We start from the raw sequence: 20108 nt of genomic DNA, 5'->3' as shown, positions 1-20108 counted from the left end.
GAACTGATTTCTAGTCATGATCACCAATTTACTGCAGAAATCAGAAAGGTTTCAAAATGGCCTTTAAGACTCTTCTCAGGCCAGCCTGTTTCAAGAGACTCCACTGGTCTGTCTCTTTGAATCATTTTATGGAACATAAGTTCTAAATGCTCTTGCTATGTTAAGGGTTTAGTTTCATATTGTAGTGACAGCATCATAGAAACTGAAGCTGGAAGAGACCTGGTAGGTCGGCTAAGCTGTCCATGGAGTGGGTTGGTACAAGACTTCCTAAACAGCATATTTTCTAATACTTTTCCACTGTTTTTAAAAATAGAAATAATAGATCTTACTCCTAAACAAAACAGCGACCTTATTGGCCTGGCTAATTACATACAAGCATTTCCATTGAGTAGGACAGTGACTTCGATATTTTCTTCTTCCTTCCCCAAAAGTTTCATTAGAGAATTGTCAGGGTAGTCAGCCCCAGGGCAAACTTGCCATAAGATTGCAAGGTAGTGCCGCTCTGCGAGCATTGCAATGAGAGGAGACCGGGACAGTGACTTTGAGCAGGGGAGCGTCTGTCTATTCAGCCCCTTGGGAGCACTGTTCAGGGAAGTGCTCCGAAGATGGTTGTGACTTGCCTAGATGACTCTCAAGGTCCCTTCCAGCCGTACAATTCTATGATCCTGTGAGCTGTTGCTTTTGTTTGGGTGAAATATTTGATGTTATCTTGACCAAAGCCGTGATCTTTAGACCAAAACAGAAGCTACTGATGACAAAATTATAGGCGCTACCATAAATATAGATAACCCAAGACTGGCCAGATTTGTCCTGTAGCAAACTGTGATCGGTGTCACCTTTCTGGGCAGAAATGATCCCTGAAGTGATCCAGAGGGTTTATTACACCAGTCTGTGTAGTGTGCACTAGACAAAGTAGGGGAGGAAGAAGGCTCAGCATGAGCAAATTCCACAGGTAGCCCCTAGCACTGCGGCATAAAAGCAGGAGTTATAATTACAATGCATGGGACACCCTTAATGTGCTTCCAGGCAATTGCCCCATGACTCACCAAACAGTGAATTGGGATGAGTCTCCCTTATTGCCTGGAGGGTTACTCTGGCCCCTGAAATGAATGTTAAACCATACCGAGAATTTAGTGCAAGTGAGGAGAAGGAAAGTAGGAGAAGGAAAGTAGACTACAGCTCAGTGGTGAAGTGCTAGGCGGGAAGAGTTAATGACGGCAGATCCCCAGGGACCTCCTAACCTGAAAAGCTCATGGAGAGGCATGCTTGCAGGTCTTCCATGCCTATATGCCACGCTGCCTATTTGTTTCTCCCACCTTAACGCTATCTAACCTGAGGGGGGGTTATATTAAATAGAAAGATAGTGTTAGCAGCCAATACTCCACTATCTGCATAGATGTAGGGCAGTGTCTGTCGGGGGGGTAGTAATGACTATGCTCTCACACTTTATTAGATGAAGCTCATTAATCTGTTTATAGCACTGCTCGCTAATGTTGCAAAAAATCCTCAAGGCTACTCCGTGTCAGGAAGGCTCCTGTTCTATTTCGGATCCATTTTGAGGTCAGTCTGTGGAGGGCACAGCCAGGCCCAGCTCTGCAACTTCGCTCTGCGGGGCTGCCATGTATCACGCACCTGACATTCCTCTTTCAAACTCTGCTCTCCTACTGCCATCAGCTTCTTTGCTCCCCTCCCGCTCCATTCGGATGTAATTAGAAGATGCAGAGTAGGGGAGGTCAGGGGTCAAGGAGGCGCTAAAGTGACTGCAAGACACTGCAGGTGACTGTACCATAAATACCCCATCGATGGAGAATTAGACGGCAGTCACCTCGGGAGATTGCTGGTCTCCATCTTTCTCTTGCTCGTGAAAAATGACTATGGAAGCATATTTACACCAGAGATTGCAAGCTTGCTGCTGGCTCCAGTCCTGGCTGTGTGTGCCAGGGACTGCAATCTTTGCATAGGATGACTTTTTGAAAACGCTTTGCCGTGTTTGGATTGTTTAATTTAGGAGGGGAGGGAATTGAGTGGTTGGTTTTGGGAGGGGGTGTTGGGTTTTTTTGGCGGGGGGAGGGTAAGTGAACTTAGCACTCACTGAAATGTGCTTGCTCAGGATTCTGACAGCCCTCTCTTCATCTACATCAAAGGTACAGCCAGGACAGCACCATGCCAACTTCACCACACTGCCCTTTCAATGTGCTGCGGCCTTGATGTCGAGGGGCTTTATCTAGGGGCCACAGGGGAGGTTCAGTCTCTGGTCCATTCAGTCCTTAGTCTCTCTGAGACCCCCAATGAGGTCAAGACTTGTGATAGTGTTTTTCGTGGGGTGGACACTTGTCCATTTGGAGCTGGATTTAAACAAGCAGATGCATTTAACGTAGGCCACTGACCAGCCATTAGGCAGTAATGCCACCACTGGCTCTATGTATTCCTCAGCGCACTGGGGCGATGTCCTCAGTTGGCGTCGTAGGCATCGCTCCCCTTACTTCAGTGCCGCTATCCCAGCTTTCACCAGCTGTCGCTCTGGCTCTAGAAGAATATTCAACCTCTGACCCAGCCATGTTGTGTAGACCCTGTGTATCGAAGGAGAATGCCAGCTGTGAAGATTGCTCTTTGTACGGGCAATATGTTCCCTATGAGTTATGACTGTAAAAACCCCCATGGTGTATCCTGAGAGCTGCATGTTAATTACCAGCAATGCTTTGGCAGCAGATGTCTGTGACAAAGTAGCTCTCCTTTACTCTGGGGGGTAGAATTGAGGCCAGTTACACTTTATCCATAAGTATTACTCATGCAGTGTCTAATGAAGGCAGCATTGTTCCGTGGAACTTCATTACTGCCCGGAGGGGGGAAGAAGAGGTTAAAAACCCTCTCAGCCTCTTTGAGCAATCCCATTTCTGCTGCTGGGTTATCGTTTTAACCAATTTAAATAAGAGAGTCAATAATTACGTGCTTCCTGATAACTTCCTGCCAGTCTGCACAGCAGCAGCCATGGTCCACACGCCAGCCGCTGGGGGCTCTGTCTCTCCATCTTTCTTCTTTAAGCTTTTATAAAGGGTCTGGAGGGAACCTTGTATGAACAATCAGTCTCCTTTTTCGTATATTATATCTTACCATAGATGGTGAAGGATGAAGCTTGGAACGCAGCCCTAAGTAAAGTGCCATCTGGCACTTTAGCTGGAGAGCTGAGATCACGCAGGAGGGACGAGTGTGTCCTCTGTCACGAGGGGGGACAGCAGAGGAGGCTTGGAAGGAGGTCTGAGATGGGGAACTGCAAGGAAGTGAGCCCCACAAAGCCTCTCTTCTTGAAATCTGTAACAGATTGGTCCTTATAAGCGTTGCAGCCTGTGGTATGACTGGCTAAGGCTGCTGGGGTGTGGGGATTAGGTTGGTGGGGCTGTTGTGGCGGTTACCTAGGCTGCAAATGGGTGTGTGTAAGTCAGTAGTGGTAACATTTTTAGTGGCTAAACACTCTGGGCTGTTTTAGCCTCAGTGACAATGAACAGAAACACCATGTTGGGGGGAGCCTAAAACCTGGTAAGTTCTTTCAGGCAGAAGTGTGGCTTAAACCATTCTGACTGGCTTCAGAAGTGTCCTTACGCTCGCTGAACGCCTGATCCAAAGCCCCCTGAAATCAGTGGAAAGACGCCTCCTGTAGACTTCAATAGTCTTTGGATCAATCCCCAGATCAGGGGATGAAATCACATATTTCTGCCTGTGTCGTCAGTGTTAAAACTCAAGTTCCTCTTCCCCTGTTGTTCTCTAAATGTCATTTATAGGGGAGAACCTGATGCAGGCAGGGGCCAGAGCAGGGGCTCTTATGCAGCCCTCACACCTTGGAGCAGGGTCATGGCTCCCGAGCAGGCCAGATGTCACAGAGCTCATCAGGTGTTTCTGCTAGGCCAGCTGGCTGTCAGAGGCTGTTCTTAGCCATGGTGCATTTGTCTCCATCGCTTCCAGCATTCACCTAGGCTGCCGGTGTAGCTTGATGAGCTTAGGGACATCTCACCCAGGCAGAGCTGGCATCAGAATTACTACTCATTTGACACAGCTATGAAGTGACTGCTTTTTCTACTCTGTTCAAGGAGACTCTTTGCTTCTGTTTCTAAACAACTAATCTTAACAGGGACCATTTTCCTCTCGGAGCCGTCACTTCATTAACTTCTGCTCTGCTATGGGAATGTTCCTTATCCATAGCCTTGCAGCGTCTGTAAAGCATCCAGTTTAGCCTGCCAACTGAGGTAAAGCAGTTTACCAAAGAGATCCAGTGGATCTAAATCTCAATCTAAATCTTATGCATGTAAATGCCAGATTTCTCCATGTTTAGAGTAAGTTTATTTGTATCCCCTCACCCCTTTCAGTGGGAAGAAAAGGGCTGCTCGGAACTTGTGATGTGCAGTCACCAATGTCAGAGACGCTGGGTGGGAATTACCATCAGAACAACCTTGCATGTGAGATGTCCACACTTCTGCCACCAGTCAGAACCAGGAGCCTCAGAGCAAAGATTTGATTTGGGATTGGCTGTTGCTTTGGGTCAAGTTTTAGCGGGCTGGGGTTGTGGGGTTAGTTCTCATATTAAGCAAACATTGCTCAGAATTTGGGGATCCTCCAGGCTCTGAATCAAAAAGGTACAGTAGTTATTCAGGTTAGTTTAATTCTCAGTAAATGCATTGTGGATGCTTTTTCTGCAGATTAGATCTTGAAGGCAACTAAGCAAGTTCCAATGGCAGTTGTGAATGAAACTTGTTTTCATCAGTGTCCCTTGGCAGGCGTGTGCATTCACACTCTCAGCACACAGACATTTACTTACGGAGTGCGTGGTGCTAGTTCTACTCCCTGAGACCCATTGCTTTATAAAAAGCTGTGAGAGAAGAGCCAAATTCAATAAAATGTGGTCTGCTCAAGTCCTCAGTGTTCAGAATAAGCAATGACGCGTCCTCCAGATCCAATAAAGAGCCTGTTTGGCCAACAAAACCCTCTGACTCTGGCATAAGGCACCTTCTACACTGATTCGATTCTTGATCAATATGTCTGATACCTGGAAACTTTCTCTTGGAGCATCTCAGCTGATTGTCACAAGTGGATGTTGACTGAGGCACTCCAGCCATCCAGTTTACATAACTACATTAGTACTTACCTTTCCTTCTTGTGATCTTTCTTTGTAAGTGTAATCTTATCCTAAGTGGCTTGTCTACTTCTTACCTGGCATGCACATTTCAATACAAAGACTGTATTTCTTTTTCAGTTGCTGTGTGTGTTTCTAGCAATAACAGCAAATCCCATCTTGGTCCCTGCAGCAAGAAGGCTCCAAGTCAACAGGCCTGTCTTTCATTTTGAAGTATTAAGAGCTGACAGAGGGAGAGGCTAGGAAGCCACTGACAGCTGGATTCCTGTTTGTTTGTTTTTTTGTAACCCCCAAACCTTGGCAGTGTTATAGCCAGAAAAAAAAGGGGGGGGGGTAGGGAGGAGGCATCCTAACACTTCAAGAACTGCCCAACTATCGAGTTCGCTGGCCTGCAGGGCAGAGCATAATTCAGAGAGACAAGCTGTTTCCTCTTCTGTGCTAGCAAGCTTCTAATTTTCTCTGACTGGAAACATAATCTTCAGTAAAAGCCACAAACACGTTGCCATCTAGTTATGTACTGGGTCATGCTGGCTTCAACACAAACAGGACTTTGCAAGGAGAAGAGGCTTTCATTTTTTTGTTCATGACTGCAACAGGCGTAGGTATATTTTTTAATTTTTCTTTTGTAATGGAAGGGGTTGGAGGAGAGAGATTAGGGAATGACCCCCTCCGAAAACTGAGCCAATCCCTTGCAAGGGCATGGTAAGGATTCCCTTCTCCCACCCCCATAGGGGATGTAGGAGCTCTTAGACACAGCACTTCATCTTAGCCGAAAGGCTGACATCTCTTCTTCCTTGTTCAGGTTGAACTGAACGAGCCTCCATTCGTTGTCTGTAGTTGTAAACCACCAGAGTACAATAATCCACTTCAGTTAAAGATTTGCCTGTTCCTTCTGCCTCAGGTTATTTTGCTAAAACTTAGTAGCCGGGGTGATCGAGGCCGTAGATATTTCTAAGATAGAAAGCAGGGGAGTTGAACTGGAAAATGCAAGAGCTCTTGCTTAGTGTGTAACGAGTAGTGCCGTTTGAATTCCATGAGGGTAGCGGATGCCGTTTTTCTGAACAGACTTAGGCTTTGTTGACTGTCGCATGTAATGAGTCAGGGTTTGTAAAATAGCTCACTTTAGAGAGAGAACTGAGCCTAGAAAATGTTTTTGGCAGATGAGGTGGCTTGTGTCCTAGATGCCAGTCTAGGCTCACCTTTTCTTCAGGAAGAGGGTAAAGCGATAACGGCAATTATGGAGTTAATTAACTTCTCGGGGAGGAGAAGCTGGATCAGTGTGAACTTGGCAGCTTGTGATGAAGACACAATGATTTGAAAAATCCTTGGAATGAAAATATGGCTGACTTCTCCCATCTCCGAGAGAAACACTACTGCCTACTTATTTAGGTACTTACATCTTTATTTTGGGGGGTGGGATGGGGTGGCACAGAGCGCTTATTTTTAAACACTGAGTTTTGAAAATCTTGGCCTACATGTTCATATTTATCTCCTCCTCTCCTATACACACCTTTCCAATAGGCTGCAAGGCCTTGTATCTGAAACATCTTTGAAAAGGCTGGTCTGTCTCTTCAGCTCTCCAATTCTGAGCTAGTCAGGATGGGCCCAGTCACTGGACTAAAACTGATCTCTTGATCCTCCTTTTCCGGTTAAATGGAAGAGCTTCTGGTTTGGAACTGATGGCCATTATTTTTGCTATTTAATGCCATCCACTACTCTCTACTTCTCATTTAAAGACAATTCAGCATGTAGCACTGTCTGCTCTCAAATCTGCGCAACTTGATTCATCTCAGTCAAAGCCATTGCCTTGTTCTTATTGATCCTTGGAAGCCCAATGTGGTTCATTGATGGGAGTTGGATCGGGAAGGTAATGTAGTGTTTAGACTGCTCTTGAATTCATCTCACACCTCGCTCCTTGAAACCAGGCTTTTATGATGAACAATGTTAGAAAAGGGTGGGGGGAAATCCATACCTCCAGGCATGATGATTTGTGTTCATCTCACTCCTAATAAGTTGAGGAGTAGAGTTCTTGAGAGAGGGGGGAGAGTTTGAAGCTGTTCTCTGAAGTTGATCAATGGGTTTAGTAGATCAAGATTGCTTGGGAGCTGGAGAATTTATAACCGTGCAGAAGTTAGAGGGGAAAACCCCAAAAGGACTTTTTATATTTTTACCCACAGCTGTTACAAAATTCAGTTCCCTGCTTCCTCTCCAGGTTCAGTTTACAAGTGTGTCTAGAGATGGACACACCAATCAGGCCCTGCATCCTCTACTTAAGCACCAAAGCTGCAGTTGTGCTCAGAGACAGATACAGACCTCAAACCTTCCCTCTTTGCTACCTAGGGGCCCTTTGTCTGTCCTTGCGTTGGATGAAGGTGCTGTTTTGCCAGTTGGTTCTGGTGTACTCTAATTTGCAGAGGACACCTGTTCCTTAATTATCACCATCCCTCGTCTGTCGTTTTGTTTCAGCTCTTAGTGATGCATGAGCTAATCATCTCTTTTGAAGGGGGATTATGTTAACAGTTGGAGCGTGTTTCTAAGAGAGGCTAGTTGGGCACGGGTCTGTAATTTCAGTGGTGGTAGATTTGGCTTCTGCTTCGTTGGTGCTAGTCATCTTTCACCTGCATTCTCCATATGTACATTGGGCTGCATCTGTATCCTTGATGATGATGATGATGATATCCCCACCTTTCTGACCCTTGGAGGTTGCATTCTGCTTTGGGACTGAATGGCAGTCAGTAGAGAGGAGGCTGCAGGCGGGGTGGGGATGGAGGGAATTCAGGGAGCATAACACAAAAAGGAGATCAAAGGAAAAGGGCAGAGAAAAAAAATCTAATTTCTATAACCCTTTTAATTCAATTGTATTAGAACGGAAAAGTCCTTGATATTTCTTTTTGCTGTCTAAGACTTGTCAGTTATATTTGAAATACCTTTTGTGCTTCCTGGGTGATCTCATCCAAAAGTTCTGACTCCCAGTCCCCTCCCTGGGTTTATTTTGGCCACCTGGCAATATTTGTGTTGTGAAATTATTCCAGTTGCATAACATATTTTCTGGAACGGGTTTAGAAAAGTTTCCTGGAGTTGTGCGTGTCTTTAAATAACTTGGGTTCTGTCCCAGCTCTTCTATGGGTTCATTGTGGGACCTTGGGTAAGTCATATAGCCTCTTTGTGACTCAGTTTCCCCCATCTGTAAAGTGGAGTCCTACCTTCCTTTGTAAAGTGCTTGGAGATGTATGGATGAAAAGAGCTATATAAATGCTAAGTATTGCTCTGTTTATTTTTAAAAAATCTTACTAGTTGCCAAGCAAATGGACACAGCATGTGCTGGTATCTTCTGGGCCTTTGTCTTGTATCCTACTGCTTGCACATGTTACTGATGAGAGTCTGAGTCAGTCCTTGATTGATTGTCTCACACTCCACCCCCCACAAAAACAAAGGGTGTGCAAAGCTCCCCTCCTGTATCACTCCCTTCCTCCTCCCCTCAACCTTCTCAATAAAAGCAACCTCTCTTGATACCACATTAGCTTCGCCCAGTGGGTGCTCAGAACTCTTTCAAGCCCTTGACATTCTGTGTGTTAAAGTGCTTCCTGTTATCTGATTTGGCTAATTAGTCTGTTAGGTAATTGGCACCTCATCCCCCTCGCCCCTCTCAGTGCCACTGAGGTTGGATAAGAGGTCACGGCTCTGTCACCTGTTTAGGCCTGGTCCCCACTAAGCCCCCACTTCGGACTAAGGTACGCAAATTCAGCTACGTTAATAACATAGCTGAATTCGAAGTACCTTAGTCCGAACTTACCGCGGGTCCAGACACGGCAGGCAGGCTCCCCCGTCGATGCCGCGTACTCCTCTCGCCGAGCTGGAGTACCGGCGTCGACGGCGAGCACTTCCGGGATCGATTTATCGCGTCTAAACCAGACGCGATAAATCGATCCCAGAACATCGATTGCCTGCCGCCGGACCCTCCGGTAAGTGTAGACGTACCCTATGTCTCTATTGCACTGGGGAGGAAAAGTAGGGGGAAGTGTGATGTCGAAGGAAATGTAAGTCTTCTCAATTAGTCCTGCTTTCTGCCAAGTGACTATGGGTGTGCGATGGGAAGCTGCAAGATATTCAGCAGATCCTGGTAGTGCAATGTCCCCCAATTTAGCCTTTAGAGACCCCTCTGCGGTCTGTCTGCTAACTGTGATTAAAATTGCTGGATGCCTAATAAGGGCCCTTGCTGGTGGTAGCTTTGGTTTCCCACTCTGCATGGAGTGTTCCTTAATAGCAAAGGCGCTGGGGGGCCCTTTATCTTCACAGTTTTCAGTTCATGGGTGTGGTTTTCATATGTCACTTTCTGTTGTTAATGCTTCATTGTAAAAGTGAAAATGTAGCACATCAGGGATTAGTTTAGCTGGAGCTGGTTCACCCTAGTCACTTGGCAGGTTCCACTGTTTTTCAGGCTAGCACACCTCAAGGCAGGCCCATCAATGTTAATTCAACCAGACTGGTCACAGCTACAGCTATCAAGACCTAAACTGAGCATGTACCCAGACAAAGAGGTTTAATATTTAATGTTCTGTAAAGTTATGCTGATAGCTTGCACTAAAATTTGTCAGTAACAGCGTGCTGTACAGGTGTCAGGAAGCCAAGAGGATCCTGAGCTCTGTTTGCCTGAGGCATATAATCTGACATGGAGCAATTAGTTTGTCCCCTCCTTGTGTCTCAGCCAATCCAGCTTTAAAACTAACTAGTGAAGAAATCTTGGTGTCAAACAGAAGCTGATTTTTGGCCTTATTAGCAAAATTCTGGTTTTTAGCCTGATTCCTGTTTTGTTCTTTAATCTTTCCAGGCAGCATTTATTCTACTACTGGGTCCTTTCACCTTTTTTAATGTCCAGAAGACCAAGTATCTGCAGATCATGACATCCCTGATGAGATGGATAGGTGAGTCCATGAACTTCTTCAGTTTTAGCAAGCCTTCACCCCTATCACTACTGATGGAAACTGAATCACGGGTATTGTATATAGATGTTGGAGTAACTCTGTCATGGCCTGCACATCCTACCCTCTCAAAGACCTGAGTCAACCATAGATTTTTTTTTTTTTTTTTTTTTTTTTTTTTTTGAGCCAGGGTCACCTTCATTTTAGACACGAGTTTTATAATTTAACACTTTCTAAAATGGTGCTGAGTCCCAAGTGTCTTGCCGTTGGTGCACCATAGGCTGCCTCAGAAACTTCATAACTAACACAAGCTGTTTTCAGTAGGCACTCTGCCTCCTTCCCCAAGCCCCTTGTGTGTCTTTTATGGTATCTCACTAAAAAGTGAAGCTTAAAAAGGATTTTTTTTAAGGGATGCATGGAAATTCTGCTTCTTGTGATCAGAGAACTATCCATGTTGACCGACTGTCCATTTCGCAACTGGAACACCAACTGTTGGATTTTCCAGTGTTAAGGCAGGGGAGGATGGGCATTTTAAAGATGTTTCTTATTGATAAGGCTGTTGGATTTTGTGGCTTGGTGTGGCGGTTCTCCCAATGGACCCTCCTGAACATCAGGTCAATTTCTTCAGGATCCAGGTCTTGGAAATAAGTGGGATGAATCCATTCCATCAAGACAGGGTTCATTGTGGCAGGAGGTGACTACTTTAGTTTGCTCTTTAGAGCACTGATGCATTTAATGGAGAACCCACCCTGAATCTTGTCAGTCATCCAAGGACTTAATTGCCGTGAATCTGGGCCACGTGCATACATTTCAGGAAGAGGTTGCATACTTGCACACTGTGTTTTGCCCAGCTTCTAGATCTGAGTGTTTATCTCCGTCCACTCCAGACCCAGATTTGAGAATTGATACCTATCATCAGCCCATGTCAGGAAGGAAAAACAACTTTCTCTAGTTCAGCCTGTGGGATTGGGGGGAGGGATAGCTCAGTGGTGTGAGCATTGGCCTGATAAACCCAGGGTTGTGAGTTTGATCCTTGAGGGGGCCACTTAGGGATCTGGGGCAAAAATCAATACTTGGTCCTGCTAGTGAAGTCAGGGGGCTGGACTCAATGACCCTTTGGGGTCCCTTCCAGTTCTATGAGATAGGTCACCTGTTCAGTATTACCTCTGTACGCAGTAAAGGCCAATTTCGGTTAGCCAAGTTCAAAGGCCTGTGATCCTGATCTGAAACCCCCAGCAGTACTCAAGGGGAGCTGGATGAAAATATCTGAGTTGAGGTTTATCGGTCGTGTTGCTTAGGGAAATGAAGCTCCCGTGGTGGATGAGATTAAGCTGCAGAACCTCAAATGTTGAGCCGTTTGAAATAACGAACACTGACCCCATATGGTGTGAAAATCTCGAATGTCGGTGTCTCTCCTTTGTTGCCTGAGCACATGAAAGGTTTGAAAGCCCCATGCTCCCCAGAAGGAGGGGTTATCTCATTAAAGGGGTATTAAAGGTAGCAAAAAAATATAATCCCTTCTCCTCTCACTGGCCCATTTCCAATCACCCAGTCTCCTCTTTTCCTGCAGATGCATCAGTCAAGCCTCCCGTCTCTGAGACAACCTGGCTGGCCTGCCATTGGTCTGTCCCTAGCCAGCTGCCTCCAGTATAGGGAGGGTGATCATTAAACCTTGGCCCAAAGGTTTTCTTTCCTTGACAGACGTACTGTTTGGAAAGGTGTAGGGGAAATTTATGCTTTAGCCTGATTGAGTCCCGGGTCAGGCCATTAGGGGATGTCTGTCCCAGATAATGATGTTTAATGGCCCCAGTGGTACCTCAGTGGCTACTTATTGCAATGGATTCAGTGAGTAATAGATTTACTAGAAAAGAAGATTCTTAAAAGGAAAGTGGGTTTATACAGTAAATCAAGAGCAATAGTCCTGCTGCAGGGCTTGGGGAGGGGGTGAATCCACGCACTTGGGTTGGGGTTAGGCTCCTATTGCTGAGCTTGTAGGAGAGGGGGAACTGCAAACAAAGCTTGAGGGAAGGATTAAGCCCCTATGCTTAGTTTGGGCTTCTTGGTGTGCTGATTGTATCCTTCTGATATACTAAGGCCAGGCACCGCTCCCTCTCTCCAGGATCTGTGACTGCATTTCCTGGCCTGTTCTAGCAGAGTGGTGGTGAAGTTGTTTCTAGAACCTATCCTGAGCACCAGAGCCAAACTCGGCAACTCTACCAGGCTTGCCGATCCACATTGGCTTTTACGCAGTTAAGGGGACACATCTGCTTCTCCTCTTTCAGAAAGTGCCGTCTGCGCTTCACCTCCCCTTTCAGATAGGCTGACCTGGACAAGTGCATGAACTTGTGCTTGCCGGGAAGCCAGTCCTCTGCACAGCTGGCCCATCTCTACTCTCTGTCCTTAGCGGTTAATATTGGCCTCCAATGGGTCTGCTGCAGGACGTACACTGTCCCTTTCCCCCATTCCGTGAAAGCCTGTGGATTTCCCAGCCGCAGTGGCTGAATCAGTCTGCACTGCCCCAGGTGTACTAAAGATTAAGATGACAGTAGCGGAAAGGATGTCTCTTGGCAGCGGAGAGAGAGAGCTGCATGTGAAGGTCGTCTCTGCTTGTGTTTGGAACGGTGTCATCCTTGCCTTTGAAACTTGTTTCCTCTCTTTCTCCTTCTGATCTGAGTGATAATCAAATGTCACTCGCCTCTTCACAGAGCCATACTGTCATAACTATAAAGGGAAGGGTAACAGCTCTCCTGTGTACAGTACTAAAATCCCTCCTGGCCAGAGACTCCAAAATCCTTTTACCTGTAAAGGGTTAAGAAGCTCGGGTAACCTGGCTGATACCTGACCCAAAGGACCAATAAGGGGACAAGATACTTTCAAATCTTGGGGGGGGGGGAAGGCTTTTGTGTGTGCTCTTTGTTTTAAGGGGTTGTTCGCTCTTGGGACTGAGAGGGACCAGACATCAATCCAGGTTCTCCCCATCTTTCTAAACAAGTCTCTCTTATTTCAAACTTGTAAGTAAAAAGCCAGGCAAGGCGTCTTAGTTTTACTTTATTTTCTCAACTTGTAAATGTACCTTTTACTAGAGTGTTTATCTTTGTTTGCTGTACTTTGAACCTAAGACAGAGGGGGGGGGTCCTTTGAGCTCTTTAAGTTTGATTACCCTGTAAAGTTATTTTCCATACTGATTTTACAGAGATGATTTTTACCTTTTTCTTTAATTAAAAGCCTTCTTTTTAAGAACCTGATTAATTTCTCCTTGTTTTAAGATCCAAGGGGGTTTGGATCTGTATTCACCAGGGAATTGGTGAAAAGTTTCTAAAAGCTTCCCAGGGTAGGGAATGGTGGCAGCGGACCAAAACTAAGCTGGTAGTTAAGCTTAGAAGTCCTCATGCAGGCCCCTACATTTGTACCCTAAAGTTCAAAGTGGGGATACAGCCTTGACATGGTGGTAGCGGTGGGATTCGTTTTAAACCCAAAAGCCAGTAAAAAGTTTTTTTTCCTTCTAGCTGCTTGGAAAGCAGAGCTGAAGGTAGATAGATGCATATCTTATCTCTCCTTGCCTGAAGGCAGAGGTGTTAAGTTTTTTTTAACAAGGTCCTTTGTTAAGAGAAGGGTTCAAAGCGAGCAAACTTTGACTGGTAAAGGCAATTTACAAGCTGAATTGTTTTTTTTTTTTCTTTTTACATCCTCGGGAGTAGCTTGTTAGAAAGTCTCTGTTAACTCAGCAGCAGCCAGAGCTAAGTACATCCCAGTTTCAGTCAACTGCAGAGGGGTGTGACCCAGCACAAGAAAACAGAAAAATGACTACCAAAAAAGTAGCTAACAAAATAGAACTGGCCAAACTAAAAGCAAAAAAAAAATAAAAAAAACCATCAAAGACTGCTTCAAATTAAAAAACTTGAAACAGAGGCCCATAAAAGAGGGGAAAAAAGCCAAAGAGGAGGCCCACAAAAAAGAGATGGAGCTGGAAAAAGCCAAAGAGGAGGCCCAAGAGGAGGCCCACAAAAGAAAGATGGAGCTGGAAAAAGCCAAAGAGGAGGCCCAAGAGGAGGCCCACAAGAGAGAGATGGAGCTGGAAAAAGCCAAAGAGGAGGCAAGAGAAAAAGAAAGGAAGCATGAACTGGAAGTAGCAAGTGCTAAGCAGAATGCATCAAACCATCCTAGCAACCCCTCTCCAGGTACCACTTCCCATCCCAGGAAATTCCTCACCTACAAGGCAGGCGATGATACTGAGGCCTTCTTCGAAAATTTTAAAAGGGCCTGCCTTGGATACAGCATCACTCCAACCCAGTACATGGTAGAGCTGAGGCCGCAACTCAGTGGACCCTTAGCAGAGGTGGCGGCTGAAATGCCTAAGGAACACATGAACAGTTATGAACTTTTTAAAAACAAGGCCATACTCAAAATGGGGCTAACACCCGAGCATGCCCGTCGGCGGTTCAGAGCCCTAAGGTGGAAACCAGATGTGTCATTTACCCGGCATGCCTACCACATTGACAAAAATTGTGATGCCTGGGTATCAGGAGCAAATGTTAAATCTCTGGAAGATCTGCTTTCCCTAGTAAAAATGGAGCAGTTTTTAGAGGGTGTTCCTGAGAAAATAAAAAGGTACATCCTAGATAGGAAGCCCAAAACTGTAACCGAGGCGGGGGAGATTGGAGCCAAATGGGTGGAGGTGACAGAAAAGAAAAAAGCTAGTAGCAGTTGGAGCGAATATCAGAAGGGGCAAGCCGAAACAAAACCTTATCACCGGGGACAACCCAAGGCCCCACCCACATCCCAAGGGAAACCCTAGACGCCTTCTCACCCCACCACACCAGTCTCCATCAACCAACATCGCCCCGGTGATACCTTAGCAGGGCGATGTTTTAAATGTAATGAACTGGGGCATATAAAGGCTCACTGCCCCAAGAACCCCAACCGATTACAGTTCATTACACCCCAATCACACCAAAGATCCCCAGACCCAGATGCCTCTCTCATACTCTCGGAGCGAAGGGAAACCTTGAGAGTGGGCGGAAAGAAGGTTATCGCTTGGAGGGACACTGGGGCACAAGTGTCAACTATCCACCAATCCCTAGTGGACCCCAAACTCATCAACCCGGAGGCTACAGTGACAATTCAACCCTTTGTGTCACAGTCTGTAACCTTGCCTACAGCCAAGTTGCATGTCCAGTACAAGGGCTGGTCAGGAATGTGGACTTTTGCAGTCTGACAATTATCCCATTCCCATGCTGCTGGGGGAAGACTTGGCCAACCATGTGAAGCTAGCCAAGAGGGTGGGAATAGTCACCCGCAGCCAGGCTAAGCAAACTTTCACCCCCATCCCTGTTCCTGAGCCGTCCACCAGGGCCCCGTCTGTGTTACCAGAGACCCAAACAAAGGTGGTGGAACCGGATCCCCTGCCAACGACTGCAACAGCCGTAGTGGATCCAATCCCAGAGACCCAGCCAAAGCCAGTCCCAGAACCGGAACTGGCAACGCAACCAGCACCAGAACCATTGCCAGCACTGAGTCCAGCGCTTGCAAGCCCGTCTACAACTCCAATGCCAGAGGGCACCAGCGAGTCTGAACTGGTGGAAGCAGCAGATAACCCTACCCAAGAGGCTCAGCCAGAGCCTAAAATACCACATAGTGCACCAGCGGACAGCGGTTCACAGTCAATGGAAACAGCCCCAGCACCTGCATCGCTTCCAGAGGGACCAAGCCCCAGTCCACAGTCCAAGGAGGAACTGATGTCTCCAGCATCAAGGGAACAGTTCCAGGCCGAGCAGGAAGCAGATGACAGCCTTCAGAAAGCTTGGGCCGCGGCACGGAGCACCCCACCGCCTCTCAGCTCTTCTAACCGATCCCGGTTTGTTGTAGAAAAAGGACTTTTATACAAGGAGACTCTTTCTGGTGGGCACCAGGAAGACTGGCATCCTCAAAGACAGTTGGTAGTTCCCACTAAGTATCGGGTAAGGCTCTTGAGCTTAGCCCATGATCATCCCAGTGGCCATTCTGGGGTGAACAAAACCAAAGACCGGTTGGGGAAATCCTTCCACTGGGAGGGAATGGGCAAGGATGTTGCTAATTATGTCCGGTCTTGTGAGGTGTGCCAACGAGTGGGAAAGCCCCAAGACCAGGTTAAAGCCCCTCTCCAGCCACTACCCATAATTGAGGTCCCATTTCAGCGAGTAGCTGTGGATATTCTGGGTCCTTTCCCAAAGAAGACACCCAGAGGAAAGCAGTACGTACTGACTTTCATGGATTTTGCTACCCGATGGCCGGAAGCTGTACCCTTAAGCAACACCAGGGCTAACAGTGTGTGCCAGGCATTAGCAGACATTTTTGCCAGGGTAGGGTGGCCCTCCGACATACTTACAGATTCGGGAACTAATTTCCTGGCAGGGAACATGAAAAACCTGTGAGAAGCTCATGGGGTGAATCACATGGTTGCCACCCCTCATCACCATCAAACCAATGGTCTGGTGGAGAGGTTTAATGGAACTTTGGGGGCCATGATACGTAAATTCGTAAATGAACACTCCAATGATTGGGACCTAGTGTTGCAGCAGTTGCTTTTTGCCTACAGGGCTGTACCACATCCCAGTTTAGGGTTTTCACCATTTGAACTTGTGTATGGCCGCGAGGTTAAGGGGCCATTACAGTTGGTGAAGCAACAATGGGAGGGGTTTACGCCTTCTCCAGGAACTAACATTCTAGACTTTGTAAGCAACCTACAAAGCACCCTCCGACACTCTTTAGCCCTTGCTAAAGAAAACCTAAAGGATGCTCAGGAAGAGCAAGAGGCCTGGTATGATAAACATTCCAGAGAACGGTCCTTCAAAGTAGGAGACCAAGTCATGGTCTTAAAGGCGCTCCAGGCCCATAAAATGAAAGCGTCGTGGGAAGGACCATTCACGGTCCAGGAGCGCCTAGAAGCTGTTAACTATCTCATAGCCTCCCCCACCTCCAACATAAAGCCTAAGGTATACCATGTTAATTCTCTTAAGCCCTTTTATTCCAGAGAATTAAACGTTTGCCAGTTTACAGCCCAGGAAACAGATGACGCGGAGTGGCCTGCAGGTGTCTACTACGAAGAAAAAAGAAATGGTGGCGTGAAAGAGGTGAACCTCTCCACGACCCTGGGACGTCTGCAGCAACAGCAGATCAAGGAGCTGTGCACAAGCTTTGCACCGATTTTCTCAGCCACTCCAGGACGGACCGAACGGGCATACCACTCCATTGACACAGGTAATGCTCACCCAATTAGAACCCCACCCTACCGGGAGTCACCTCATGCCCAAGCTGCTATACAAAGGGAGATCCAGGACATGCTACAGATGGGTATAATCCGCCCCTCTACCAGTGCATGGGCATCTCCAGTGGTTCTAGTTCCCAAACCAGATGGGAAAATACGCTTTTGCGTGGACTACCGTAAGCTAAATGCTGTAACTCGTCCTGACAACTATCCAATGCCACGCACAGATGAGCTATTGGAGAAATTGGGACATGCCCAATTCATCTCTACTTTAGACTTAACCAAGGGGTACTGGCAAGTACCACTAGATGAACCCGCTAAGGAAAGGTCCGCCTTCGTCACCCAGGCAGGGGTGTATGAATTCAATGTACTCCCTTTCGGGTTGCAAAATGCACCCGCCACCTTCCAAAGACTTGTAGATGGTCTCTTAGCGGGATTGGGAGAATCTGCAGTTGCCTACCTCGATAATGTGGCCATTTTTTCTGATTCATGGACCGAACACCTGGAGCACCTGGAAAAAGTCTTCAAGCGCATCCGGCAGGCAGGACTAACTGTTAAGGCTAAAAAGTGTCAAATAGGCCAAAACAGAGTGACGTACCTGGGGCACCAGGTGGGTCAAGGAACTATAAATCCCCTACAGGCCAAAGTGGATGCTATCCAAAAGTGGCCGGTTCCAAAGTCAAAGAAACAGGTCCAATCCTTCTTAGGCTTGGCCGGATATTATAGGAAATTTGTACCACACTACAGCCAAATTGCCGCCCCGCTGACAGACCTAACCAAAAAAAAACAGCCAAATGCAGTTCAGTGGACTGATGAGTGTCAAAAGGCCTTTAACCAGCTTAAGGCAACACTCATGTCTAACCCTGTGCTAAGGGCCCCAGACTTTGACAAACCGTTCCTAGTAACCACAGATGCGTCCGAGCGGGGCGTAGGAGCAGTTTTAATGCAGGAAGGACCGGATCAAAAATTCCATCCTGTCGTGTTTCTCAGCAAAAAACTGTCTGAGAGGGAAAGCCACTGGTCAATCAGCGAAAAGGAATGCTACGCCATTGTGTACACGCTGGAAAAGCTACGCCCATATGTTTGGGGACGGCGTTTCCAACTACAAACAGACCATGCTGCGCTACAGTGGCTTCATACCGCCAAGGGAAATAACAAAAAAACTTCTTCGGTGGAGTTTAGCTCTCCAAGATTTTAATTTTAAAATACAACACATTTCGGAAGCTTCTAACAAAGTGGCTGATGCACTCTCCCGGGAAAGTTTCCCAGAGTTAACTGGTTAACAATTGTTCTTAAAATAAAACATATTGTTAGTTTTTATATAATCAGTAGTATGTCTAAAGGTACATGTGTCTTGTTAACTCTGTTTTCTCCTAGAACTCCAGGAAGAAATTACAGCCAGTGTGGAACCAAACGTCCAACACTATCTGTGATTTGGGGGGCGTGTCATAACTATAAAGGGAAGGGTAACAGCTCTCCTGTGTACAGTACTAAAATCCCTCCTGGCCAGAGACTCCAAAATCCTTTTACCTGTAAAGGGTTAAGAAGCTCGGGTAACCTGGCTGACACCTGACCCAAAGGACCAATAAGGGGACAAGATACTTTCAAATCTTGGGGGGGGGAAAGGCTTTTGTGTGTGCTCTTTGTTTTAAGGGGTTGTTCGCTCTTGGGACTGAGAGGGACCAGACATCAATCCAGGTTCTCCCCATCTTTCTAAACAAGTCTCTCTTATTTCAAACTTGTAAGTAAAAAGCCAGGCAAGGCGTCTTAGTTTTACTTTATTTTCTCAACTTGTAAATGTACCTTTTACTAGAGTGTTTATCTTTGTTTGCTGTACTTTGAACCTAAGACAGAGGGGTGGGGGTCCTTTGAGCTCTTTAAGTTTGATTACCCTGTAAAGTTATTTTCCATACTGATTTTACAGAGATGATTTTTACCTTTTTCTTTAATTAAAAGCCTTCTTTTTAAGAACCTGATTAATTTCTCCTTGTTTTAAGATCCAAGGGGGTTTGGATCTGTATTCACCAGGAGTTGGAGGGGGGAAGGGTCAATTTCTCCTTGTTTAAGATCCAAGAAGTTTGGATCTGTATTCACCAGGGAATTGGTGAAAAGTTTCTAAAAGCTTCCCAGGGTAGGGAATGGTGGCAGCGGACCAAAACTAAGCTGGTAGTTAAGCTTAGAAGTCCTCATGCAGGCCCCTACATTTGTACCCTAAAGTTCAAAGTGGGAATACAGCCTTGACACATACGCTCTCAGAAGCAATATTTTGATTAACAAAGTCTAGAGCGGTCATTTTTCTCCATGAGATGTAAAGACTTCATCTCTCCGTGAACAATAAGCTACCCTGAGAACGCTAGCACCTGCGTCACAAAGAGAAATTGGTCCAGGTCAGAGAATTCAGAGGAACAACCAGGCCTGGGGCTCAGCTTCCCCTGGCTGGGCTGCTGCATCCAGCTGAAGCATTCTTTATTTTTTTGATGTTGCGGAAGCTCTTTGTGTGCAGCTGAGGCGGACACCTACTGAAGCACCCAGAAGGCCAAGGGGCATGGGGAATCCTTGAAATGATCTGAGGCTTGAAAGTACAAGTGCAATAACATTGGCGATACCAAACGGATGGGAATCTATTGGTTGGGCCTGTTGGGCCCAAAGAACTCCTCTGAAAACAAAGACTAGTATGGAGAAGCATTTCACTGTGTTACCTTGATAAGAGCAAGGAGGGCACAAGTACATTTCATCAGGTGGAGTAGACCAGGCAATGGCTAAAGACTCGGGTTATATGGAGACCTGAAACCGTGTTAGCACCTCTCAAGAGCCACGTCTTAAA

At 46.4% G+C, this 20108-nt stretch overlaps 1 protein-coding gene across 1 annotated transcript in view; it reads left to right on the top strand.

Moving 5' to 3' along the window:
- TMEM104 (transmembrane protein 104) overlaps positions 1-20108 on the top strand; it is a 66473-nt gene that overhangs the window by 30368 nt on the left and 15997 nt on the right. Inside the window, exon 9 of the mRNA XM_065415725.1 lies at positions 9951-10044. Coding sequence (XP_065271797.1) covers positions 9951-10044 — 94 coding nt within the window. The remainder of the gene's footprint in view (positions 1-9950; positions 10045-20108) is intronic.

The sequence above is a fragment of the Emys orbicularis genome, chromosome 13, assembly GCF_028017835.1.
Source record: "Emys orbicularis isolate rEmyOrb1 chromosome 13, rEmyOrb1.hap1, whole genome shotgun sequence".
Classification (NCBI taxonomy): domain Eukaryota; kingdom Metazoa; phylum Chordata; order Testudines; family Emydidae; genus Emys; species Emys orbicularis.
This window is presented reverse-complemented; position numbering and strand designations above follow the sequence as displayed.